Source organism: Bos indicus x Bos taurus, chromosome 10, assembly GCF_003369695.1.
Source record: "Bos indicus x Bos taurus breed Angus x Brahman F1 hybrid chromosome 10, Bos_hybrid_MaternalHap_v2.0, whole genome shotgun sequence".
NCBI classification, from domain to species: Eukaryota; Metazoa; Chordata; class Mammalia; order Artiodactyla; family Bovidae; genus Bos; species Bos indicus x Bos taurus.
In genome coordinates this window covers 55729875-55757339 of record NC_040085.1, presented here as the reverse complement: position 1 = coordinate 55757339, position 27465 = coordinate 55729875, and the positions used below count along the sequence as shown (strand labels likewise).

At 39.8% G+C, this 27465-nt stretch overlaps 1 protein-coding gene across 2 annotated transcripts in view; it reads right to left on the bottom strand.

The window, feature by feature from the left end:
* Positions 1-3493: 3493 nt before the first annotated feature.
* Positions 3494-27465, bottom strand: part of FBN1 (fibrillin 1) — a 264525-nt gene continuing 240553 nt past the window's right edge. Inside the window, exons 61-66 of one of the 2 annotated variants that reach the window (XM_027554069.1) lie at positions 18704-18820; positions 18323-18451; positions 17248-17367; positions 8660-8891; positions 5979-6153; positions 3494-4794 (exon numbers count right to left, since the gene is read on the bottom strand). In XM_027554069.1, the coding sequence (XP_027409870.1) occupies positions 4405-4794; positions 5979-6153; positions 8660-8891; positions 17248-17367; positions 18323-18451; positions 18704-18820 (1163 nt within the window). In that variant the 3' untranslated portion in view covers positions 3494-4404. Of the gene's footprint in view, positions 4795-5978; positions 6154-8659; positions 8892-17247; positions 17368-18322; positions 18452-18703; positions 18821-27465 lie in introns of those variants that run through there. The other variant, XR_003513124.1, reaches the window with a different exon arrangement.

Below are 27465 nucleotides of genomic sequence, written 5' to 3'. Positions count from 1 at the left end.
GTTAGGGCCCAGGGCATTCGGGACTCGGGCCTGCCCACTGGTGAGTAGAGTTGGCTTCTGGGCCCTCTGGTGGGCAGAGCCACATTCTGCTATACGATCAAGGGCATTTTAGGGCAGCCTGTCTGTTGATGACTGGGGCTGTGTCCCCACACAGTTAGTTGCTTGGCTAGAGGCATCTCAGCACTGGCTCCTACAGGCTTTGGGTGATCCCAGGTCTTAGCACTAATGAGCTAGAGGGAGGGTTCCACAATGGCACTTGAAGTAGTAATGTCCACATGGTAGAAGCTCCCCAGAATGGCTGCTCCCAGTGTCTGTGTTCCTAGGGTGAACTGTGATTACCTCCTGCCTCTCCTGGGCAATCTCCGAGATCAGCAGATATGCCTGACCAGGGCTTCTCTCAAATCACAGCTTCTGCCCTGAATCCTGGAGCATGTGAGATTTTGTGTACATCATTTACTGGTGAAATCTATTTCTGTTAGCCCTCTGTGACTCCCCAAAGTAAGCCCCACCAGCCTTCAAAGCCATGTTGTGCTCCGGGGCATGTTTTCCTGATGCAGATACAACTCTACAGGCCTGTGACCTCTTTATGTAAATGACTGGTGGGATTGATGAGATGTGTACTTATCACTGAGATTTTTTCAGATGTCTCCATTTCCAGCAAAAGCTAAGTCATACAGGTTTGATTTAATTATCCACCAGAGAGAATTTTACCTTACAAAGGAAACAGACCTTTTCTGATTTCTGCAACTCTGAGTACAACTGCAAAGAACACTTCAAGAGGGGGTTTGAAAGTTACCCAGAAACTGCTGAATGGAGCAGCTACTTTCTGATAAATGGTCCCTACCTTAGTGTTGCTTAATTTTGAACTCAAGGATTCTAGAAATATACTTGATGCCTTCTAGCTGACACTATAACCAACCCTTGAGGGGCAAAAGGAACATAGGGTAATGCTGCTTTGATTCATGAAATGGGAATAGTTGTAAAGACCAAAAATGACAGTGAATATTTGTGTAGAACAAAAATGATAGAGTTGAGCTTGTGGGAAATCACAGCCACTTACCTGCTGTGACTTCATTCAGTTAAAAGGGATGCACCTTCTGCTGTCCAGTAGTAAAAATGAAACTGACTTCTATTTGGAGAGGTCATAATTCAGGCGTCCATCAAGGATGCAAAACAGCCTGTGTCCTGAAAAGAGGTTTATGACTTTGCCAAAAAACCATTTTGGATTCATTAGCAGTTAGTTGGAATACAGATTCTGTGACATTGCCAGGTCCTGCCAAATGTATGTCAGGTGTCAAATGTACAAGACCCTTATGTTTATACAGACACTTGTGAGAATGTTAGAACCTTTCATTGAGACCCAGTCTTGTATGTGAACCTAGTCTTAGATATATATGGGAATCTGCAAAATAAAATTCATAGTTGCCTTCTCTTTAATCCTAAACTTGTAATACTGAGAATCCTTTCCTAACAATACATAATGCGAGGCTCATACTGGGTTTCGAAATGTTTAAAAAAGTAAATTGGTTTGCTTTTTTTGTTTTAAACAAAGTGTTTAAAATTGGCAAGGGGCAAATAACTTTGTCTTCAGCTATGTATGTGAGAAGTAATCTTTCTCCCAGTAATCTTCTAGCACTTAAAAACAATGTCTTTAAACCATTTTATATTTAGCTTTGTAACCTATCTTTAGCAACTAAAGTCAGAATATAGTACATTCTGTGGACAAAGCTGACTGCTTAAAAAAAATTAAGTTTAGAGATATATAACTTTAAAGTATGCTTATATCAACCTAATTGTGCTTTATTTTGGCTCATCTAATTTACAAACATGATTTCTGAAGTCGAACAGTATTTGTAGTGGCAGTGTCTAAAGCAATTTTGGCTGAGTGAAATGCTATTTGTTGAACAAAAATGTAGTTGTTTGTGCAAGTTTAAACATTTCATAAGGCCAGCTGAGTTCCTTTCAACCTACTTACAAAATAATTATTGGCAAGTGAAATGGGCTGAGGGGTAGAGACAAGACATTTTCAAGCTTCTGAGATTTATAAAACCAAATTCTTCAGCCATCGAAAGTAAAATCAAAAGGTCACAGACAATTAAAAGGTACAGGTTTAAATCTCAGGGTTAAAAAAAGTTCCAACAGGAAGAATATTTACAATGGAACAATGAGGAAAATGTTTCGTTACAGTCAGAAACACGGAAAATATGCTGTTGAAAATTGTTGGCTCTGAAATAAATAAAATCCAGACTGAGACTATTAAAAATATCAAAGTGATCCACTATGTGCCAATTCTATCTTGTTCTGTTGTTATAAAGATAATCCATTATTGAATATAATGCTGTTCTGGTTAACTTATCAAAGACATTTTCCACTTGCAAGCTGTTGTTTACCATATGCTATATATTCTTCTCTTAACAATTTTAGTACACTTCCATCAGAGAACCATAGACAGAGAGAGAGAAGGAAATTGAAACATATTTTAACTTCCTAACCAGGGTACAAATCCCTTCCAACCTAGTCATTCGACTCGCTCATAATTGATGCTCAGTAGAACTGAGATTTTTTTTGGATGGCAAAATAATAGATTAAAAAATACTTTGAGATGTTTGTAGCCTGTTAGGTGAAAGAAAGCATTCTTGTGCACTGGCTGCCTAGACTGAAACCCTCTAGTGATGGAGCTCCCCACCTTGCAAGGAAACCCATTCTCTCAGTGGGTAGCTTGACAATTTGGAAGGTATGTGCTCAACTGAGCTTTATACCAACAGACCCTGGATTTTCTTTTAGAATATTCCTACTCCATCTTCATTAGCTTAGTTTTCTGAAGCTTACTTTTCTGTGCCCTGTATGGTTTCTTCTCCATGTGGCAATCTCATTTCACCTCTATTTCCACTATCCTTTAATGCCTTAAGGGGTTTTAAAAATTCGTACTGATTGAATGAGCTTAACTATTAAATATTCAGTTTTGCCCTTAAAACAGCATTTTCAAACTATGACATTCAGAAAACAAGAGTTATAGCATTCAACTGGATTCAATTTGGGGTTACCCCTTTGTAATTAGACTAGCATTGACTAACAACAGATATTTAGGGGAGAAAATAGGATAGAACATCTAATCTTGCCAACACTGTATATTTGAGGGGAGGGGGCATGATAAATTTTTATAATGAAATGCATGTGCTCTAAGACAGTGAACTTGGTGTTTTAAAGCACTGAGGTCTAGTAGTTTAAAAGCCATGGGATTAATTTTAGGTCATGTTTTAGAAATAATGTTACAATCTAAGTATCATGTCGGTAAGAAATAACTCTGCTGTCCTGAATGAATAAAACAAGGGACTGACTCAAATATGTTAAATTTTTTTCTAATGGTTATACATTGGCACCTTTAGGAGCTCTAACTAACACATCGAGGATAATTTAATTTCAGGAGACTTTATGAAATCTCCAGAATGGCGCCTCCACTCCCACATCCATGCAAGAACACAAAGCCGAGGGGTACACTAAAAAAAGAGACTGTTTTATTGTGACATTTATGACATGGACCCCTTGTTGACAGGAATGACTGAGGGTAGTCTTGGCATATTGCACAGGTGTGATGAAGGATGCACTGCTGATCCTCTGGCTGCTGAGGCTGCTTCCTGGTCCTCCCAGACCTCCATGCATGCGTGGGCCAGTCACAGAAATTTCATTACCACTTGGTGTATACACTTAAGAAGTCTTTGGTCTTAATAAGCACCATTACAAACCCTCACATTAAGGGCATTATTATTCTAGTTTATAAATGTTTCAATGATAAAAAATAGCACGATTACAGTATACACACACTTAATTTACATGTAAGGTATTATACTCATAACTGAGATAAGCTACTGCACTAACTTTGGTTGATTGAAAAAAATTAATGAAGTATTTGAACTGAATACTTGTAATTTGGTTTCTAAGTTGTGTAAATATTACAGTGCATTTATAAATCTAGTTTGAGAATTTACTAGCACCAAATAGATATTATAAATGGCCAACCTAATACTTGCATTTGGAGAAGCAAAGTTTTACAATTTGAAAAAACAGAACAGTCCATCGATTGAAAGCACGTTCCTGTACGTCTGCTAGAAGGATGGCATGTCAGCATGAATGGCCAACCCCCAGTGGAAATACATGTCCCAGTTTTCAAGAATCAACACATATGACAAGGTAGCTTAGCTACATACATGAGAAGCCTGAGAAAGTGGTTGTTTTGAACTAGGGTATTCACCTGTACCTTGCTTTTGTAATACAAGAATAGTGCTTATTTATAGAAATTTACGTGGTGAAAGACTGTACCTATAATATGAAGATTCTGATTGGGGGAAAAATTCAGTTCTACCTATCTATCTTGGTTTTTTAATTATTTGGTCTCTGGATGGTGAATTAATGAAGCAAAATCTGAATTTTCATCTTCAGATTATCACCCAGTTCACCACTGAGGTAGTCTTTGTCATATTTATCTTCTAGCTGATTAAGTTCTTTCTTTTTATAAAGTGGAGTACTACTGATTTGTAATGAATAGGTTCCAGCCACTGGCTTCTTCTTTGTGAAGTGGAGGTAGCTGATCCCTTCCTTTTGGTTGATTTTAAAGAAGCCGTTTTCATTTCCAGATTCAATCAAGTATCTGTTGTGATTCGTCAGAGTCGTGAGGGCTGGAAGGAGTTCTAGGATTCGGACCTTGTTACTGATGTGGGAAATATTGAAAGCGAACACGGCTGTCTTCTCAACATCCCAACTTGCAAGACTCACATTGGCTTCTATCTCAGGTTGATCCTGGAAAGACATATGGCAACGTGTGAATATAAAAGGTAAATATGCCACTTACTAAAGAAAAAGTGACTCAAGTCTCACTCAAATACAACTTTCTTCTCATGTTGCATATACTCTATTGAAAATGAATATTCATAAAATCCTGTTTAAGCCACAGTGTTACATTAGCACATATTTGTAATACTAAACATGTCAAGAAGGAAGTTGAAATCACTTGTATTTGGTCTTCTATTGCAGTGGGTCTCAAAGTGTCCCCCAACCGACAGTATCAGCATCATCTGGGCATCTGTTAGAGATGGAAGTTCTTGGTGCCACCTGAGACCTACTGAATCCGAAACCCTGGGGATATTTCCCAGAAATCCATTTTAGCAGGCCTTCCAGATGATGATTCAGATGCATATTCAAGTTTGAGAATGACTGTTTTAATATATTATTTTCTTTTCAAAGACTTATCTCATTTCCCAAACCACAACGGATGGGTTGCAGCACCAATACTAAGAAAGAACCAGTTTATTTCCATTTTGTTCACTGACGCAAAACCATCTCACCAAAGGACACACCTATGAACCTACTTCCTGGCTCTGATGATCTGCTAATATTCAATGCTTTTCACCTGGCTTCTTGCTTGCCTCTCTGGGACCACATGTGCTTGCTCTCCGGGCCTGCAGCCAGAGGTCTGAGTATCTGCGTTTCTAAGTTGACTGAAAGGCTGCAGCAGCCGTAGGCAAAGAAATCCAGGCTGCTGGAGCTCCATGTTGTTTTTGTCTAGAATCCAAGTTCCCTCACACTCCACATGGCTCTTTCGGTAGAGAAGCCTCTAGCTTTCAGAACTTGGCATCCCTGTGTACGGAGCACTATGTCACTTCACTGCTCTGCCCACTTGCTCTCCTGGATCTCAGACCTTGTCCTTTCATCAGACTTTGGGCGGGTGTTTAACTTTCTTTTTGGCGAGACAGAGGAAATGAGCAAGTATGTGAAAACCTTTGAATGGCCACTCCCTAAAGGCAGCAAGAAACTCCAGAGAGCCTCACAGATTCTTGTAAAATGCAGCCTAGAGCTCAGGGAATGTCTGGATTTTCTCCCCAGGGAGCTTTTTCACACTTTGGAGCATCCTTGGAGGAAACCACAGAAATCCGGAGGGCCTTTCTGCAATAGGAGGCATCGGGAGAAACCACCTTCTGACCCACCTCAATGTTGGAGGCATCTGTTTCATTTGCGCTTCTCCGCTTCCTGCCGCGTTTGGGGTAGCCGTTGATCTTACACTCATAACAAGCCTCTGGGGAGAGTGAGTTGTCATCCATTTCACCGCTGGCAGGTGGCTCTGGGTTTCCCCGGCCCATGCCCATTCCAGAAACACAGTGCCTGTGGTGGAAGGGGAGCGTAGATAGTTTTCATTAGAATTGGGAGATGGAGGAGGAGCGAGAGTTCTAGTGAAGCCCAGATCCTGCCTGGTGACATTCAGCCCTTGATTATGTGTCCACTGGATGATGGGCTGGTGCTGAGAACCATACTGAAGCCCTCTGTGTTTGGTCTTGAATTCTCAGTTCCCTGAGTTGATTGATTTCTTTTTACTATCTCTCAAGGCCCTATTTTGCATACTTACTTGCCCCTTTATTTCCCAAACATAATGTGGCAGGTGTTTCGCTGTACTGGTGGAGAGGAGACAAGGAGTGGAAACAAGAGAAGAGTGGAAGATGAGGGGGAAACCATGTGACTTGGGAGGATGAATAAAAATTGCCTTCTTCTTATAAAATAGGCTCCACAGGAGTGAGAAAGGTATGTGACATCGGTGTTCAGTTCCTTGCCCTCTCCCTGTTTAACTGATACCATTACAGCCACCTCCAATTCCACCAGCACCACTTTTCACCACTCCAGCTTCTGAGCAATCTCTCCTATTATCAGATCTCTCACTTTGGCTCCTGAAGATAGAAAGAAAGCTCTAGGTAATAACTTAGGTTGATTTAGAAATATATTGTGAAGATATGCAGTGTATTAAATACGTGTATCAGAGCTTGCCCAACTGTGGGAAATTGTTTCAAGTCATTCAAAACCACTAGGTCCACTGGCTCTGACTCATGTGAGGTTGGATAAACAAACCCATGCCCAAGAGAGAACTAGTTCAGCTGTTTTTCTTTGCCTTTCAGTTTTTAAAGCCAAGTTATGGAGGGAGGCTTGCATGTCTCACAAGTACCTTGTTTTGTTATTCTGCTTACTATTTCATAGGTCACTTGGAATGTATTTATCAGGCTCCTTTTTCAAAATGTTTTGAAATAGCTGAATGATCTTAAAAGAATCTTTAGATTCGGATAGGCTTGTCCACTCTAGTGATTCACAGAGGAGCCTAAAATGTTATAAATGGGTGAGTTTCTATTAATTGGTCTACTAATAGGTCATAATGTAGACTAAATACTATTTATTTCTCTCTGTATTAGTTGATCTATTTTTTATAACTCATTTTCCTTTATGCCCTTAAGATTCAAAATACAATGCCATTAACATTTTTTTTTTGTATTTTGCAGCAATTTACAGGTTTCTAGTATTTTCTGTAATCCTGCTGAGCACAACACATTTCCTTTCCTCATCCTTTAATTTTTTACCATGAAATATGTAGAAACAATAATATGGATACGTGCTCATTCTTTGTGTGCATTCACATAATTATGAAATTGTTGGAAGCAAACCCCAAATTCACAGGCTTTGGTTCCTTTCTCAGAACTCCCAGTATTTTCATATGCCTGGAACACCACTTACAAGAAGTGTGACTATAAAGTCCCACTGGCCAGAAGCCAGTTTGGAGTGTCACAATTTTTGCTGGGAAAATGATTCTGGCATTAAATTTATAAAGAATGAGTCTACTGAGAGCCAGACACAAACATCTGGGAATTTGAGTCCTATTGCTGGCATTCTGTGCGCTTCCCATGAAACATTCTTTTACCTTCTACACACCCCAAAATGAATCACTTGATGTTTCTGTGTCAAGAAACCAAAGACCACAAAATTAACAATTGGATATATACACATATGTGTGTGTTGTGGACTATGTGACTTTTTGTTGGGAGGAGTATATATAAGTGTGTGCATTGGTATATGTGTGTGTGTGTATTTAATTAAATACACTCTGTGTTCCTAATTAAAAAGTTAAAATGTGAACTCCTTCACAAGATAGCCAAAACTAAGACAGTCAAGTCCAGACTAATTCAACTGGGAAGAAGACCTAAACTTTGAAAATGTAATAGTAACTTTTATATTACTAAATAGAATAAAAATATATCTTCCCAGCCCCAACTCTCACAATACAATGTGGTATGCTACCTGGAAAATATAATAATTATTTTAACTCTTATATTTAAAGTTCTTTTGCAACGTTTAATGTAAATTTAAGTCTAAAATGTAAAATATACTTTGAAACCCTAAAGCACTCCCCAAAAGATATCTTTATGATTTATCCTAACAGGAGCTACATGAAAGCATTTTAAGTCAAGACAGAATCCTGCTTGCCCCAGGAGAAGGTTGCATCAGCAATATGCAATCTGAGTCCAGCTCTGTCAGGGATCACAGTCCCTGTATTTCCTGAGAAACGAGTTGCCTTCCAACAAGATGTGAGGATCAAGAGAAGGAGATAGATAAGCCATATCTTGAGGTATTTACAATGTCGTTTCATTATTTTGTTCCATGTTCTATGAATTTCCAGAAATCTAGATGTCCCCCTTCAAATAAAATAACCTAAAACCTTTGCAGAGCTAACTGGAATTAACTCAAGGATTATAAAAAGCATGGTTCAATGGTACTAGGATAGGTCATTTTGAGTTCAATATACTTAATTATTCTGTGGATGAGAAAGCCTCCAACCACGACCAGCATTGCTTACCCTTGGCCTATTCGGAAGTAGCCAGGTGGACAGGCACACAGGTAGCCGCCCTCAGTATTGGAACAGCCATAACTGCAGGGGGCCTGAGCAGAGCCACATTCGTTGATGTCTTGGCAACCTCCACTGAACTGTTCGTATTGGAAGCCGGCAGGGCACATGCACTTGTAGCTCCCCAGGGTGTTGTGACAGGAGGCTCCTCCACAGATGTGAGCACTGAGGCATTCATTTTCATCTGCAGGGAAAACCAGAAGACGCCACATATGTGATTCTGGGCAGAGGTTTCTATGGAGGAGTTTGGGTCAGGCCACTCTGACCCAGTGCTGGCCAGCTGGCCCTCACCTTGGCTCTTGGGAAGGGAAGACAGGTGGAAGTGGCTGAGGTGGGAAAGGGAACAAGAAAGATGTGGAGACAGATGTGGCCTCTCTCCAAATGGTGAGCAAACGTGGTCTCTGAGGTCAAGTGCATCAGGCGGTGTGTTAGAGGATGGCATTCTGAGGACCAGTAGACTCCAGTCCTCATCTGAAGCCAATGGCAGTGTGTCCTGCTCTACAGGAGCATCTGGTGAAGAATGCAGGGGTGGTTCATGGCCAAGGTTCAGGGATCAGGGTGGGAGGGCAGGGAGCAGTTCTGTGTGCCTTTGCTTCAGAAGTACCCAGCAATGGGATGACTCTCTACAGCCGAGATGAGCCATATTCCTGGAGGCTGCTTTCCTACTCCTCCTTTTTCAGCATGAATAGGGTTGGCAAGGGCTGACATCCTGCAGGAAGTGTCCCGCTCACCTGGACTTCCTTTTCAAAAGTCTATAAAAACCCCCAGGTGCTTGCTCAGGGAGTGAATGGTGCCTTCTGGTATGTCTGCTCCCATCTCTGAATGGACCTCCTTATCTAAACCATCCTCCTGCCCAGGGCATCTGGGCTGTGTCTAAAGCTAAGTACAGCTGGAAGAGATTCAGCGCAGACTTCATGGGCACTAATTGGGGAAAACCCACAAGAGACACAGATGCTGTTGAACGGGCTACCCACAGGGACCAGCCAAGTCTGATGGTAATACATAGGAAAAAGAAATATAACTTTCCCAAATTAATTCAAAGGGAAAAAACCCTCAAGTTTCTTACTATGTCTGATTTATACTTTTTTGAAACTTCCAATATATTTTTATAGATCTGCCCTTGTACAACAGCACAGAAGTTTGCTGGTAAGACATTTCTTTTTTTTTTTTTTTTGGTAAGACATTTCTTAACTGCTATAGCCCATTTTCAGGCTTATGTCCACTTGAATGCATGTAGATTGGCATTCTCCTCACTTAGCAAGTATCTACTTCCAATGGAAAAGAGGAAGAAGGCAATTTAGTAACACTTAACATTTACTGGATGCCTACTGTGTGACAGACAGGATACTAAGTTGTTGTTCAGTCACTAAGTCGTGTCCAACTCTTTGTGACCCCATGAACTGCAGCATGCCAAGGTTCCCTATCCTTCACTATCTCCTATAGTTTGCTGAATCTCATGTCTATTGAGTCGGTGATGCCATCCAACCATCTCATCATCTGTCACCCTCTTCTCCTCCTGCCTTCAATCTTTCCCAGTGTCAGAGTCTTTTCCAGCGAGTCGGCTCTTTGCGTCAGGTGGCCAAAATATTGGAGCTTCAGCTTCAACCTTAGACCTTCCAATGAATATTCAGGGTTGATTTCCTTTAGGATTGACTGGCTTGATCTCCTTGCAGTCCAAGGGACTCCCAAGAGTCTTCTCCAGCACCACAGTTCAAAAGCATCAGTTCTTCAGAGCTCAACCTGCTTTATGGTCCAGCTGTCATATCATGTACATGACTACTGGAAAAACCATAGCTTTGACTATGCAGACCTTTGTTGGCAAAGTGATGTCTCTGTTTTTTAATATGCTATCAAGGTTTGTCATAGCTTTTCTTCCAAGGAACAATTGTCTTTTAACTAGGTACTTCATTTGCTTAATGTGCTTCACAATCATGGAGGTAGGTATTAAAATCCCTGTTTCCCAGATGAAGAAAGTGAGATTCAGAAAGCCTCTCCAAGATCTCCCAGCAGCAGGGCAGATATGCACACCCAGGTCTGTCTGACTATAAGTCTCATGCTTTCCTTTATATCAAAGTGTCTCTCAAGAGATTTGCCCTCATTTACATTGTTCCTTTCCCTTTTAGTTTTTCCTTATTTGCTAAGGTAGTTTCATTTTTCAAGAAAAAATTGTTTCAAAAAAAAAAAAAACACCTTTTTTTTAAATTAGGAAAACAGATGGGGAAAATGGTAAGAGCAGGGTACTTGCATAAATATACACACTTCATATTGCCTTCCACCCTTTCTTTTTCTCTTCCTTCTCTTCATCTCCCTTCCTTCCTTGAACTCCCCCTGCTTATCTGTATGTGGTTACAGAGAGAAGGAGTAGATATACAGTAAGAAAGCCATTGGTTGAGATGCCTGTTATGGCACAGTGCCTAGCTATGCATCTGTTTGAGACCCTTTCTATCAAAGGACTCTCAAGTACCCAATCAAAGTCACTTAGGTTCCAGGGTTCCTAAAACAAAATGACTTAATATGCCATCATCTGTGTTCTCCTCCCCTTATTTTAAATTAGAGATGAGCTATGTGATAGAAACCAATGGAGACCATGGGCATCAAAGGATGTATGAAGAACCAAGGGTGGTTCCTTTGGTGAAGGAAGTATCTCCGGGCTGGATTCTCTGTGCCCTGCATACCCACCTCCAGACTTCTCAGCTCTGCTCAGCTCTACAAGCCTGATCAGAATGGAACATTAATAGGCTCTTCTTCCGTATCCTATGCTTTTTGACTGGGCTCAGCCATCTGTTACCTGCTGGGACTCTGACTGATAAATCCTCTAAGGTACAGGTATATATGGGAAAGACCTGTTAATAGAGAGCTTAAGATTTACTCTTTTGTTCCAAGGGACAGAAACAGGACCAATGGTTAGGAGTCAGAAGCAGAAAAGGTTCATTCTTTATGAAAAAGAAGGTGAGTACCTTTCCTGGTTGGAGAGGGAATGACATGTTAGGAAACAGATAGATGAGATCACTGTCGAGGTTCTTTCTAACTTGGAGCATCTGTTTTGGTCAAGAACTCTCCCTATCCCCTTTTCAAATTCTTTTCTACTTTATTTGACTTTTTTTTTTCCTCCTTGAAAATCTAATAAGCTTAAACTTGCTTTTCTGGGTTAGAGAGGTGGGGTGGAGTGGACCACGGACTAAGATAAGAAATTGGCAAATGTTCAGTGTTTGAAGCTTGAAAACAATCTGTTTGTGCACTCACCCTTTCTATCAATATACAAATTCCATGATTTGTTTAACATGTTTTGCACTTTTCCTGACCTTTTTCATCCTGTGTGTGTACCCTGGAGCAAATGGCTACACAAGGAATTTTTCTACACTATAAAATCTTTGTTTTATTCTTTTAGTTGTTACTTAAATTGGTAAGAGTTTTGCTCTTTTTATAAAAAGAGATGATTCTAATTTGAATGAAATAGGATTAGAATCTCTGAAAGACACTCCTTAAAAATCAGATGGAAACCCACCCCCTCTAAACTCAAAGGTTCCAGCATCAGGCTTGCACAGTATGTCTTAGCTGTGGTGTTAAGAGAGAATTCCAAAATGTAGAATGGGCTTTCCTTTACTAATTTTCTCTAGGTCAAAATGGGTCAGCTCCAACTTTAAGCTACAAGTTTGATATTTTCTAGAAAGCAGTAATATCAGTGGCCCCATACCCTAAACCTATCCATCTTCTAAAAGTGAGCTTCTGGCTGCTTAGAAGCAAGGATCCAGAGAGGGCTGGTCCAAGAGATTTGCTCTGCAAGGCTCTGAGGAGCTCATTCTGGTCCAAGGCAATGCTCATTCTGGATAACTGTAATTCCCAAGAATTATGAGAACAGTTTGAATCGGTATCTTCTGGGCATCAAAACCCCCAAACCTCTTCTCACTTTTTTAAACTAAAGTTTAGTTGATTTATAATATTGTGTTAGTTTCAAATGTACAGCAAAGTGACTCACTTACATAGGTCCATCCTTCTTGCTGCCAATGGCAGTATTTCATTTGTTTTTATGGCTAATATTGTGTTTGCATATGCATGCATTTTTTAAAACCAATTATCTGTTGGCACTTGGGTCGTTTGTAAATAGTGCTGCTATGAACATTGAAGAGGATGTATCTTTTCAAATTAGAGTTTTCATCCTTTCAGGATATACACCCAGGAGTGGGATTGCTGGATCATATAGTAGCTCTATTTTTAGTTTTTTAAAAATAGCCTTCACACTGCTCTCCATAATGACTATACCGATTTACATTCCCACCAACAGTGTAGGAGGGTTCCCTTTTCTCCACACCCTTTTCATATATAAACCTTTTGATGATAACAGACTTATTTGAAGGTGGTAGACTTTTTGATGGTGGTTATTCTGACCATGTGAGGTGATATCTCATTGTGGTTTTGATTTGTATTTATTTAATAATTAGCAATAGTGAGCATCTTTTCATGTGCTGGTTGGCCATGTCAGAGAAAAGACTATCTAGGTCTTCTGCCCACGTTTTCATTAGATTGTTTATTTCTTTGGTACTGAACTGTAGGAGCTGTTTATATATTTTGTATGTTAACCCTTTGTCAGTTGCATCATTTGCACATGTTTTCTCCCATTCCGTAGACTGTCTTTTGTATTGTTGATGGTTTTCTTTGCTGTAAAAAAGCTTTTAAGTTTGATTTGGTCTCATTTGTTTATTTTTGCTTTTATTTCTTTTGCCTTGGGAGACTGATCTAAGAAAATATTGCTACAATTTATGTGCAAGAATGTTCTGCCTATGTTCTCTTCTATGAGTTTTATGGTATTGCATCTTATATTTAGGTCTTTAGAGCAACTGCAGTGTACTTTTGTATATGGTGTGAGGGAGTATTCTAACTTTACTGATTTACATGCAGCCGTCCAGGTTTCCCAACACTACTTGCTAAAGAGATTGTCTAGTCTCCATTGTATACTCTTGCTTCCTTTAGTGTAGATTAATTGACTGTAGGTGCATGGGTTTATTTCTGGGCTCTCTACCTGTTCCATTGATGTATATATCTTTTTTTTTTGTGCCAATACCACACTGTTTTGATTACTGCAGCTTTATATCATAGTCTGAATTCTGAAAGGGTTATGCCTGTAGCTTTGTTCTTTTTCCTTGGGATTGCTTTGAAAATTCTGGGTTGTCTGTGGTTCCATATAAATTTTGGAATTATTATTTTTCTAGTTCTGTAAAAAAAGTTATGGGTATTTTGATAGGGATTGAATTAAATCTATAGATTGCTTTGGGTAGTATGGCCCTTTTAGCAATATTAATTCTTCCAGTCCAAAAGCATGGGCTATCTTGCCATTTCCTTGAATCACCTTCAGTTTCTATTATCAATATTTTATAGTTTTCAGCATCTAGGTCTTTCACTTTCTTGGTAAACTTTGTTCTTAGATATTTTATTTCATCTTTTCATGTGATTTTAAACAGGGTTTTTTTTTTTTTTAATCTTCTCTTTCTGATATTTCATTGTTGGTGTAAAAAAAAAAAGGAACAGATTTCTGTATATTAATCTTGTACCTTGCTACCTTCTGAATTCATTTAACAGTTCCAGTAGTTTTTGTGTGCAGTCTTTAGGGTTCTCTATAGAGATTATCATGTCATCTGTACACAGTGACAATTTTACCTCTTCCAGTACAATGTTGAATAGAAACAGTGAGAGTGGGCATCCTGTCTTGTTTTAGATTTTAGTGGGAAGTCTTTCAGGTTTTCACCGTTTAATATTATATTGGCTGTTGGTTTGTTGTAAACGGCTTTTATTATGTTGAGAAATGTTCCCTCTAAAACCACTTTAGTGAGAGTTTTTAATCATGAATGGATGTTGAATTTTATCAAATAGTTTTTCTGATTCTGTTGAGATGATCATGTGTTTTTTGTCTTTCCTTTTCTTGATGTGGTATAACATATTGATTTTTCATGTGAACTATTTTTGAGACCTGGGAATGAATCCAACTTGGTCATGGTGTATGACCCTTTTTATGTATTGTTGAATTTGGTTTGCTAATATCTTGTTGAGGATTTTGAACCTATGTTTATCAATGATACTGGCCTGTAATTCTTTTTATGTAATGTCTTGTCTGGTTTTGGCATCAGGGAGATGGTGGCTTCATAAAATGACTCTGGGAGTGTTACCTCCTCTTTAATTTTTTGAAATAGTTTGGGAAGGATGGGTATAAGCTCTTCTTTGAATGTCTGGTAGAATTCCCCAGTGAAGCCATCTAGTTCTGGACTTTAGTTTGCAGGGAATTTTTTTCATTACAGATTATATTTTACTTCTGGTGACGGGCCTGTTCAAATGATCTGTTTCTTCTTGATTCATTTTTGACAGCCTTTATGTTTCTAAAACTTGTCTACTTCTTCTAGGTTGTCTAAGCTCACTTCTAGGTGAGCTCCACAATTTTTTGGCATATAACTCTTATATGATTCTCTTAGGATGTTTTTAATTTCTATAGTATCAGTTGTTATTTCTCATCTTTCAATTTATTATTTTATTAATTTGGGTTTTCTCTTTTCTCCTTGGTGTATCTGTCAAGCAATTTCTCAATTTTGTTTATCTTTTCAAAAAAATTGGCTCTTGGTTTTATCAGTCTTTTCTATTTTTTAAATCTCTATTCATTCCTGCTCTGATATTTATTTCTTCTGTTGACTCTGGGCTTTCTTTGTTCTTTTTCTAATTCTTTTCGCTGGCAGATTAAATTATTTGAGTTTTTCTTTTTTTTTTCAAGAAGGCCTATATTATTGTGAACTTCCCTCTTAAAACTGCTTTTGCTGCATCCTATAGCTTCTATAAGGTTGTGTTTACATTGTTGTTTGTCTCAAGGTATTTTCTGATTTCTTTGATTTCACTGTTGACCTGCTGATTTCTTAATAATATGTTTAGTCTCCACATGTCCATTTTTTCTTTCTGTGGTTGATTTCTCATTTCATGGAGATCTTTCTTGCAGATTTGGCTGAATAAGAGGTGTTCTGCCAGTTTCCAGTTGGTTTTCTGTGAGAATTGCTCCCCATGTAGGTGTATTTTTGATGTGTTTGTAGGGGTAGGAGAACTCCACATCCTCCTATTCTGCCATCTTGATCCTCTCCCTCTTCCCACTTCTTAATAGATTCTTTGTTCTGCAAGTCCCAAGCAGAACACAGTCTTCATGGGACCAACGAAGAATCTTCAGGCAACAAGGGCATGACCTGGCCATCTCTATCATCTCTGAACTGAGCATAGGAGGAGGAGGATAAGACCCAGCAGTGGTAGATCTCACCTCTTTTATACTCTTCCCCAAAGCTTCAGTTTCATCCATGGGAGATATGTAATAAGGGCAAAATAGACTCACATGCTGGGTATTGAATCAACAAAGCTTATGCTGGAAATTTTGTGAACAATGTCAGAAACTGGTGATTAAAATCCAAGACCTCTCTGAGCTGGTAATAAACAAAGGCGTTTTTTATTAAAACCAGATCACTAACCAGCAAACTGTGCAGCGTAAGCTCTAGCACTGTGGTTATTTTAGCCAGTCCTACTCACCTCTGCAAAACTGTGTTTTGTAAAGAATCAAACCAGATGAGAAAGACGCATATTTGATAAATGAACACATACCAAATATGTCTTCATTTGGAGTAAAATCAAGCATTGCAACATGGAGCAGTCACCCAGAACGCAGTCACTGTTTTTGAGAAGGAGGGCCCTGTACCCAAGAGAGTGGCAGCCAAAACGGGTCACCAGAGCACCAAGCTTGCAGTGCTACTAGGTGAATTAAAAAAAAGAAAAAACAAGTAGAGGTGACACTAGAAAGGCAGCCCTGAAACATGAAGTGAAGAAAGAGCTTTGGATTCTAGCTCTGGTCCTGCCGCAAAAGAATGGGTAAGGGCAGACTGCCTTTCCTTCCTGGCTTCTAAGCCTTCATTAGTGAAATAATGGCATGGGCTAGATGGATTGGGGTCCTTCTAAACTTGCAATGTTGGGATTCTCTGCTGTCCATTAAAAGGTATTTTCCTATGACCCTGTGGGACCGAAAGTGACAATTTCAATTTAGAGACAGAGTCTGGGACTCCCTTAATTTTCGAAAGAGTTTAGCAATCCTGAAAAAAACTTGTACTCTGCCCCAAAGGTGTATAGCATTCAATGAACCACTTCTGCGTCTTGTGACCAAAAGCTGCTCAAAGTAGCCTTTGGCTGATGGATAGTTTTCAGTCAGAAGGAGGATTTTGTTAGCCTGAAGAGAACTCCAGTGTGGGCTGATGACTAGCAGTGAAGCAGAAGAACAAGGAGATATTAGGAACTAAGGAATTCTGTCAGCATTTCATTTCAAATGCCTTCAAAGTACCCTTGATCATTATTTTTTTTTTTTCTTAGTTTGCTAGTTTGCAAAGGCTATGACTTCCCTCTGGTTTCAACCAGGTATGGACAATTTGAAATGAGTATTTGTTGCTTCAATGAGAAGTTTAAAGTTTTCAGAAAGAAAGCAGTATTCTGACTCAGGAGCTGACAGCAGTTCATCTTGTGAACAAGGGAAAAGTACTTGCCAACACACTGGTTCCACTGGTAGTGCTGGAGATAGCCCTGGGGGCAGCTGCACCTGTAGCCGCCGATGATGTTCTGGCAGCCGTGCTGGCAGCGATGGTTTCCCTCACACTCGTCCACATCTGAAAAAGAAGGCAAGTTGCCTTTAAGTCACATCAGTGCATGTCTCAGAGGTATTCTCTGAAGCACCATTTATCAGCATATGAACGTGAAAGGCAATTTTAGTAAGACATCTGACACCAAAAATTGTTGTTGGTGTTCAGTTGCTAAGTTGTGTCTGATTCTTTGCAATCCCATGGATTGCAGCAGGCCAGGCTTCCCTGTCCTTCACTATCTCCCAGAGTTTGCTCATATTCATGTCCATTGAGTCAGTGATGCTCTCAAACCATCTCATCCACTGCCACCCCCTTCTTTTGCCTTCAGTCTTTCCCAGGCATCACCAATATTCCACCACCCAAAATTTCAAGAATAGCTACTCTGGAGCTTTTGATTAAGTCCAAGGGAAAAAACATCCCTGGTAAAATCCACAAATAAAAATAATGAAGACACCAATGCAAGGCACAAAAATACAGTATAGGATAGCTATGTAAACCATTTATATTTCCTTATTTGTGCCAGAATTGGAAACCAAAAGGTCAGTACAAAAACAAAATCCTAAAAAATAAGAGTAAAAGGTTTAATCATATGTTGGCAGAAGAGTTATTCCTTATATACTTAATCCACATTGAGGGAATCCTTTCAAGATTCTGGATCCAGTGACTAGAAAATTAAGTGATCAAATTCAGGAATCTAGCTGTTTTTCTTGATTGAGTCACTTCCAATTAGACTAAATTAACAACTGAGCAGAAAGTCTTGTTACATTCAGGAAAAGCCTGTGTTGAGGACACGGTCAAGCATGAACCAAAAGATGTATCTCTAAGATATGGGACTTGTACAAACCAGAGAAAACACTTCCATCTTCAGCTGGCTGTCTCCCCCGTGCTCAGTTCTGATGTCTCATAGAGGATAACGATGCAGGTGTTTATAGGCCACCTCACGAGGACCAACTAGCTGGATCAAGCTGAGGGCTCTACCTACCTTCACAGCTTGCGCCGCTCGGATCAAGTGAGAATCCCCGCTGGCATTCACAAGTGAAGCTTCCAGGAGTGTTCTGGCAAATGCCCTTTGACCCACACAGGTTGATGTCAGAGGTGCATTCATTGTTATCTGTAAGAAGCAGAGGGAGAAAGGAGAGGGTGGGACTTCCGAAGCTCTCTGTGTTGTTTAAAAGGAAGAAAGAAGGGTGATTTGCTCAGAAAAAGCCAATAGCTTTTCACAACATGCATGCATGTACACACAGATACATATACATATATTCACATATTTTCTTGAGTTTTATCTTCTTATTCCAACAGCAGAAGCCCTTGAAAACAAACCCTTCAACGAATACCTACATAGGACCTTCCCTCTCCCACTTACCAATGCAGGCAGTATGGTGTTGGGTAAATCCAGGAGGACATTTACATGTGAAGCTGCCAATGGTGTTAACACACAGGAACTGGCAGTTGTGCTGCTTAGTTGCACACTCATCAAGATCTATAAGAAAACGCAAGACAGGCATTGGAATTGAGCTGAAGTTCAAGAACCTAGAAAGCCACCCTAGGGAGTAGCTCTGTGTTTTCATTTCTACCTCTCAAATGACCTGGTCAGAATGGGACCACAGCATATGGTTAGGAGGAACCCCAGAGATATGGGTTTTAAAGATAAAATGTGGTTTCAGTTCAGACCAAAAATGCATTTCTTTGGTGATCCAAGAAAAACCCATTCCCTTTAGTTATAGGAAAGCAGAATTTTCTCAACAAAGAAATGTCTAGTACATCATAAAATTTAAATAAATTACAAAATGAAATAAAAGATTAAGGATTCTCAAAAACTTCCAAAGCACTGAAAAAAAATCTCTTCAAGTTGAAATATAAAAATAATTATTGAGGGTAAAAATGAATTTTCTCTGCTTGGTTCTTTCCTGTTTGTTGTTTTTTAATCTTCTCAAATGAAATGGTCAACCAGATCAAACCAAACCAAACTAACTGCTTTTAGAGTTTCTCCTTTGGATAAAACAAAATTGAGCAATCAGGAAGGAAAAAAAAAAAAACTCATTCTGATAAGCCAACAGCAATTTTAAAAAAGACTATCTACAATATTTATCCAAGATTATTTTCCACTTCTCAATAAAAGCCTCTGTTTTGACCAGGCTTCTTTCCTCACTGCCTGGAACCTGTAGGTTCTCTCTTCACACCATTGCTATTTAAAATCTCAAGAGATACAAAGTGTGTTCCAGTTTTTAGTTGAATTTTAATTAAAAAAAAAAAAAAACTGCTGTGAATTTAGGAATCTACCTACCTTTCCCTTCCTCCCTGGCTCTCTGCCTGCCCGCTCCCCCCACCCCCCCCCCCCCCCTGCGCCCGCTCCCCCTCCCCCCCGCCCCCGGCCCTCTTCCTTGTGAGATTCTTTTATCACTGCAGACAGACTTGTGCTTGGAACTGCAGATCTGTGCCAGTTCCTGGCTAGACTAATATCTGGAGTGGGCTTGAACTGAAAGAACTGCCCATATTTCTCCTAGTGCTGACATCTCTTAGAAACGAGCCAATCCTGTGGTCTTTTATTGCTGGGGAGTTGCCGTTTCTGCTTTTCTGCTTTCTGCATTATTGACAGCTGTATGTCTCCTGCTAGTAGGTGTCCTGCCTGATCTATGACCCCAGGGGCTTTGCTAGAGCATCATCACAGGTTTGCTGCAGCTTATTACCTGCAAATAGGTGAGGGGGACAACTCAGTGATTTTTTAAAAATTTTCACTGTATACTGGGGTATAGTTGATTAACTGTTGTGTTTCAGGTGTACAGCAAAGTGATTCCGTATACACATACACAGATTTATTCTTTTTCAAATTTTTTCTCCATGTAGGTTATTTCAGAATATTGAGCCAACTTCCCTGTGCTATCTGGTCAGCCCTTGTTGGTTATCTAGTTTATATACAGTAGTGTATATACATAAATTCTAAACTCTCAATTTATCCCTCCTCTGCCCTCAGCTTTTCCTTCTGGTAACCATAAGTTAGTTTTCTATGTTTCTAAGTCTGTTTTTGTTTTGTAAATAAGTTCACTTGTATCTCTCTTTTTTTTTTAGATTCTGCATATAAGCAATATCATATGATATTTGTCTTTGATTTACTACACTCAGTATGATAGTTTCCACGTCCACCCATTTTGCTGCAAATGCTATTGTATCGTTAATGACTGAGTAATATCCACTGTATATATGTACCACATCTACTTCATCCATTCATCTGTTATTGGACATTTAGGTTGCCAGTACTCTTGCCTAGAAAATCCCATGGATGGAGGAGCCTGGAAGGCTGCAGTCCAGGGGGTTGCTGAGGGTCAGACACAACTGAACGACTTCACTTTCACTTTTCATTTTCATGCATTGGAGAAGGAAATGGCAACCCACTCCAGTGTTCTTGCCTGGAGAATCCCAGGGACGGGCGAGCCTGGTGGGCTGCTGTCTATGGGGTCGCACAGAGTCGGACACGACTGATGTGACTTAGCAGCAGCAGGTTGCTCCCATGTCTTGGCTATTGTACACAGTGCTGCCCTGAACCCTGGGGTGCATGTAGACTTTTGAACCATGGTTTTCTCCAGATACATGCTCAGGAATAGGATTGCTGGACCATACAGTTGTTCTATTTTTCATTTTTAAAGGAACTTCTAAACTGTTCTGCAGAGTGGCTGTACCAATTTACATTCCCATCAACAATGTAGGAGGGTTTCCTCTTCTCCACACCCTTTGCAGCATTTATTCTTTGTAGACTTTTTGATGATGGTCATTCTGACTAGTGTGAGATGAAATCTCATTGTAATTTTGATTTGCATTTCTCTAATAATTTAGTGATGCTGAGCATCTTTTCATGTGGCCATCTTTGGAGAAATGTCTATTTAGATTTTTCATCCATTTTTTGATTGGGTTTTTTGTTTATTTTGATATTGAGCTGCATGAGCTGTTTCTAGATTTTGGAGATTAATCCTTTGTCAGTTGCATCACTTGCAAATATTTTCTCCCATACTGTGAACTTTTTTTTCATTTTGTTTATGGTTTCCTTTGCTGTACAAAAGCTTTTGAATTTAATTAGGTCGCATTCATTTATTTTTATTTCTGTTACTCTAGGAGATAGCTTGAAAAATATATTGCTGCAACTTAAAGAGTGTTCTGCCTGTTTTCCTCCAAAAGTTTTATAGTATCATGTTTGATATTTAAGAGTTTAATCTATTTTGAGTTTACTTTTGTGTATGGTGTTAAAGACTACATTCTTTTACATGTAGCTGTCCAGTTTTCTCGACTGTCTTTCCTCCATTGAATAGTCTTGCCTACTTTATCATAGATTAATTGACCATAGGCGCATGGGTTTATATCTGGGCTTTCTATCTTGTTCCAATGATTCATATTTCTGTTTTTGTACCAATAACATTACTCTTTTGATGACTGTAGCTTTGTAGGATAGACTGAAGTGAGTGTTCCATTTTTCTTTCTCAAGATTGATTTGACTATTTAGGGTTTTTTGGGTCTCCATATAAATGTTAAAATTTTTTGTCCTAGTTCTGCAAAAAACACCATTGGTAATTTGATAGGGATAGCCCTGAATTTGTAGATTGCCTTGAATAGCATAGTCATTTTGACAGTATTGTTTCTTCCAATCCAAGAACATGGTATATTTTTCCATCTGTTTGTGTCATCTGCAATTTCTTCCATTAGTGTCTTTCAGGTAGAGGTCTTTTGCCTTTACAGGTAGGTTTATTGCAAGGTATTTTATTCTTTCTGATGAAAGACTGTTTCTTTAATTTCTCTTTCTGATCTTTCATTGTTAGTGTATACAAATGCAACAGATTTTTGTGTATTAAATTTGTATCCTACAACTAAATTACCAAATTCATAGACATGTTCTCAGCTCAGTTCAGTCACTCAGTTGTGTCCAACTCTTTGTGACCCCATGGACTGCAGCATGTCAGGCTTCCCTGTCCATCACCAACTCCTGGAGTCTACTCAAACTCATGTCCATTGATTCGAGATGCCATCCAACCATCTCATCATCTGTCGTTCTCTTCTCCTCCCACCTTTAATCTTTCCCAGCATCAGGGTCTTTTCCAATGAGTCAGTTCTTTGTATCAGGTGGCGAAAGTTATGGAGTTTCAGTTTCAGCATCAGTCCTTCCAATGAATATTCGGGACTGATTTCATTTAGGATTGACTGGTTGGATCTCCTTGCAATCCAAGGGACTCTCAAGAGTCTTCCCCAACACCACAATTCAAAAGCACCAATTCTTCGGTGCTCAGCTTTCTTCATAGTCCCAACTCTCACAACCATACTTGACTACTGGAAAAGCCATAGCTTTGACTAGACAGACCTGTGTTGGCAAAGTAATGTCTCTGCTTTTTAATATTCTGTCTAGGTTGGTCATAGCTTTTCTTCTAAGGAGAAAGCGTCTTTTAATTTCATGGCAGCAATCACCATCTGCAGTGATTTTGGAGCCCCAAAAATAAAGTCCCCCAGTATTTCAATTGTTTCCCCATCTATTTGCCATGAAATGATGGGACTAGATGCCATGAACTTAGTTTTCTGAATGTTGAGTTTTAAACCAACTTTTTCACTCTCCTCTTTCACTTTCATCAAGAGGATCTTTAGTTCTTTGTTTTCTGCCATAAGGGTGGTGTCATCTGCATATCTGAGGTTATTGATATTTCTCCCTGCAATCTTGATTCTAGCCTGTGCTTCTTCCAGCCCAGCGTTTCTCATGACATACTCTGCATATAAGTTAAATAAGCAGGGTGACAACATAGAGCTTTGACCTACTCCTTTCCCGATTTAGAACCAGTCTGTTGTCCCATGTCCAGTTCTAACAGTTGCTTCTTGACCTGCATACAGATTTCTCAGGAGACAGGTCAGATGGTCTGGTATTCCCATCTCTTTTCAGAATTTTCCACAGTTTGTTGTGATCCACATAGTCAAAGGCTTTCGCATATTCAATAAAGCAGAAGTAGAGGTTTTTCTGGAACTCTCTTGCTTTCTCGAGGACCCAACAGATGTTGGCAATTTGATCTCTGGTACCTCTGCCTTTTCTAAATCTAGCTTGAACATCTGGAAATTCACGATTCACATATTGCTGAAGCCTGGCTTGGAGAATTTTGAGATTACTTTACTAGCATGTGAGATGAGTGCAATTGTGCGGTAGTTTGAGCATTCTTTGGCATTGCCTTTCTTTGGGATTGGAATGAAAACTGACCTTTTCCAGTTCTGTGGCCACTGCTCAGTTTTCCAAATGTGCTGGCATATTGAGTGCAGCACTTTCACAGCATCATCTTTCAGGATTTGAAATATCTCAACTGGAATTCCATCACCTCCACTAGCTTTGTTCGTAGTGATGCTTTCTAAGGCCCACTTGACTTCACATTCCAGGATATCTGGCTCTAGGTCAGTGATCACACCATCGTGATTATCTTAGTCGTGAAGATCTTTTTTGTATAGTTCTTCTGTGTATTCCTGCCACCTCTTCTTAATATCTTCTGCTCCTGTTAGGTCCATACCATTTATGTCCTTATTACTCCCATCTTTGCATGAAATGTTCCCTTGGTATCTCTAATTTTCTTGAAGAGATCTCTAGTCATTCTCCTTCTATTGTTTTTCTCTATTTCTTTGCATTGATCACTGAGGAAGGCTTTCTTATCTCCCCTTGATGTGCTCTAGTACTTTCCTAATAGCATCTTTAGGATTTTATATGTATAGTATCATATCATCTGGGCTTTGCTGATGGCTTAGATGGTAAAGAATCTGCCTGCAAATAGTAACAGTTTTACTTCTTCTTTTCCAGTTTGGATTTCTTTTATTTCTTTTTCTTCTCTGATTGTTGTGGCTAGGACTTCTACAACTATGCTGAATAGAGTGGTGAAAGTGGACATTCTTGTCTTGTTTCTGAACTTAGAGAAAATGCTTTCGCTTTTCACTGTTGAGTATGATGTTAGCTGTAGGTTTGTCTTATATAGCCTTTATAATGTATGTTCCCTCTATGCCCACATTCTGGAGAACGTTTATCATAAATGCCTGGTGAATTTTGTCAAAAGCTTTCTCTGCATCTATTGAGATGATCATATGTTTTTTTTTTTCTTCAATTTGTTGATGTGGTTTATCACACTGATTTGCAGATATTGAAAAATCCTTGCATTCCTGGTGTAAATCCCCTTGATCATGGTGTATGATCCACTTAATGTATTGTTGGATTCGGTTTGCTAGTATTTTGTTGAGGATATTTGCATCTAAGCTCACCAGTGGTATTTGCTGTTGTTGTTCAGTCACTAAGTCATATCTGACTCTGTAACTCCACAAGCTGCAGCACATAAGGTTGCCCTGTCCTTCACTATCTCCCTGAGTTTGCTCAAACTCATGTCCATTGTGTCAATGATGTCATCCAACCATCTCATCCTCTGTCACCCCCTTCTCCTCTTGCCCTCAATCTTTCCCAGCATCAGGTAGGGTCTTTTCCAATGAGTTGGCTCTTTGCATCAGGTGGCCAAAGTATTAGAGCTTCAGCATAAGTCCTTCCAATGAGTTTTCAGGGTTGATTTGCTTTAGGATTGTCTGGTTTGATTTCCTTGGTGTCCAACGGACTCTCAAGAGTCTTCTCCAGCACCACAGTTTGAAAGCATCAATTATTCGGTGCTCAGCCTTCTTTATGGTCCAACTCTCACATCCGTACATGGCTACTGGAAAAACCATAGCTCTGACTATACAGACATTTGTCAGCAAAGTTATGTCTCTGCTTTTTAATATTATGTCTAGGTTTGTCATAGCTTTTCTTCCTAGGAGCAAGTGTCTTTTAATTTCAAGAGGCTCTTTAGTTTCTCTTTGCTTTCTGCCATTGTGTGCATGCTAAGTCACTTCATGCATGCTAAGTTGCTTCAGTCGTGTCCAACTCTGTGCGACCCTATGGACAGCAGCCCCCAGGCTCCTCTGTCCACAGTATTCTCTAGGCAAGAATACTGGTGTAGGTTGTCATTTAAGTCACTTCAGTTGTGTCCAATTATTTGCAAAATTATGGACTGTGGTCCCCCAGGTTCCTCTGTCCATGGGATTCTCCGGGCAAGAACAGTGTAGTGGGTTGCCATGGCCTACTCCAGGGGATCTTTGAAACTCAAGGATCAAAGCTGAATCTCTTGTGTCTCCTGTATTGGCAGGCTGGTTCTCTAGCAGCAGCCTGGGAAGCCCCAGAGTGAAAGTGGTAGTTGCACAGTCTTATCTGACTCTTTGTGGCCCCATGGACTGTAGTCTGCCAGGCTTCTCTGCCCATGGAATTATCCAGGCAAGTATACTGGAGTAGGGAGCCATTCCCTTCTCCAGGGGATCTTTCCGACCCAGGAATCGAACCTGGGTCTCCGGCATTGCAGGCAGATTCTTTGCTGTTTGAACCACTAGGGAAGCCACTAGTATGGTATCATCTGCATATCTGAGGTTGTTGCCATTTCTCCCGACAATCTTGATTCCAGCTTGTGCTTCATCCAGCTCCACATTTTACATGACGTATTCTTCATCTAAGTTAAATAAGCAGGGTGACAATATACAACCTTTATGTACTCCTTTCCCAATTTTGAACCAGTCCATTTTTCCAAGTCCAGTTCTCACTGTTGCTTCTTGACCTGCATACAGGTTTTCCAGGAGGCAGGTAAGGTGCTCTGGTGTTTCCGTCTCTTTAAGAATTCTCCACAGTTTGTTGTGATCCACACAGTCAAAGGCTTTAGCATTGTCAATGAAGCAGAAGTTTTTTGCAATTCCCTTGCTTTGTCTATGATCCAGCAGATGCTGGCAGTTTGATTTCTGGTTCCTCTGCCCTTTCGAAACCCAGCTTGTGTGTCTGAAGTTCCCTGTTCATGTATTGTTGAAGCCAAGCTTGAAGGATTTTCTGTCTTCCTTGCTAGCATGTGAAATGAGCACAATTGTGCAGAAGTTTGAACATTCTTTGGCATTGCCCTTCTTTCAAATTAGAATGAAAACTCTTCCAGTCCTGTGGCCACTGCTGAGTTTTCCAAATTTGCTGGCATATTGAGTGCAGAACTTTAACATCCTCGTCTTTTAGGATTATAAATAGCTCAATTGGTATTCCATCACCTCCACTAGCTTTGATTGTAGTAATACTTCTTAAGGCCCACTTGAATTCACATTCTGGGATGTCTGGCTCTAGGTGAGTAACCAAACCATTCATGGTTATTTGGTTCACTAAGACCTTTTTTGTACAGTTCTTCTGTGTATTCTTGCTACCTCTTCTTAATCTCTTCTGCTTCTGAAAGGTTCTTGCTGTCCTTTATTGTGCCCATCTTTGCATGTGCCCTTGATATTTCTAAATTTCTTGAAGAGATCTCTAGTCTTTCTCATTCTATTGTTTCCCTCTACTTCTTTGCATTGTTCATTTAAGAAGGCCTTCTTATCTCTCCTTGCTATTCTCTGGAACTCTGCATTCAGTTGGGTATATCTTGCCCTTTCTCCTCTGCCTTTCGATTCTCTTCTTTTTCTGCTATTTGTAAGGCCTCCTCAGACAACCACTTTGCCTTCTTGAATTTCTTTTTCTCTGGGATGGTTTTCGTCACTGCCTCCTGTACATTGTTACAAATTGTCCATATTTCTTCAGGCACTCTACCAGAGCTAGTCCCCTGAATCTATTTGTCACCTTCACTGTATAAGGGATTTAAGTCATTCATGAATGGCCTAGTGGCTTTCCCCTCTTTCTTTAGTTTAAGCCTGAATTTTGCTATAAGGAGCTGATGATCTGAGCCACAATCAGCTCCAGGTCTTGTTTTTCCTGACTGTATAGAGCTACTCCATCTTCGGCTGCAAAGAATATAATCAATCCGATTTCAGTATTGACTATTTGGTGATGTCCATGTGTAAAATCATCTCTTGTGTTGTTGGTAAAATGTGTTTGCTATGACGAGTGTATTCTCTTGGCAAAACCCTGTTGGCCTTTGCCCGCTTCATTTTGTATTCAAGGCCAAACCTGCCTGTTAGTTCAGGTATCTTTTGACGTCCTACTATTGTACTCCAACCCCCTATGATGAAAAGGACATTTTTTATGGTGTTAGTTCTGGAAGGTCTTGTAAGACTTCATAGAACTGGCCAACTTCAGCTTCTTTGGCATCAATGGTTGATGAA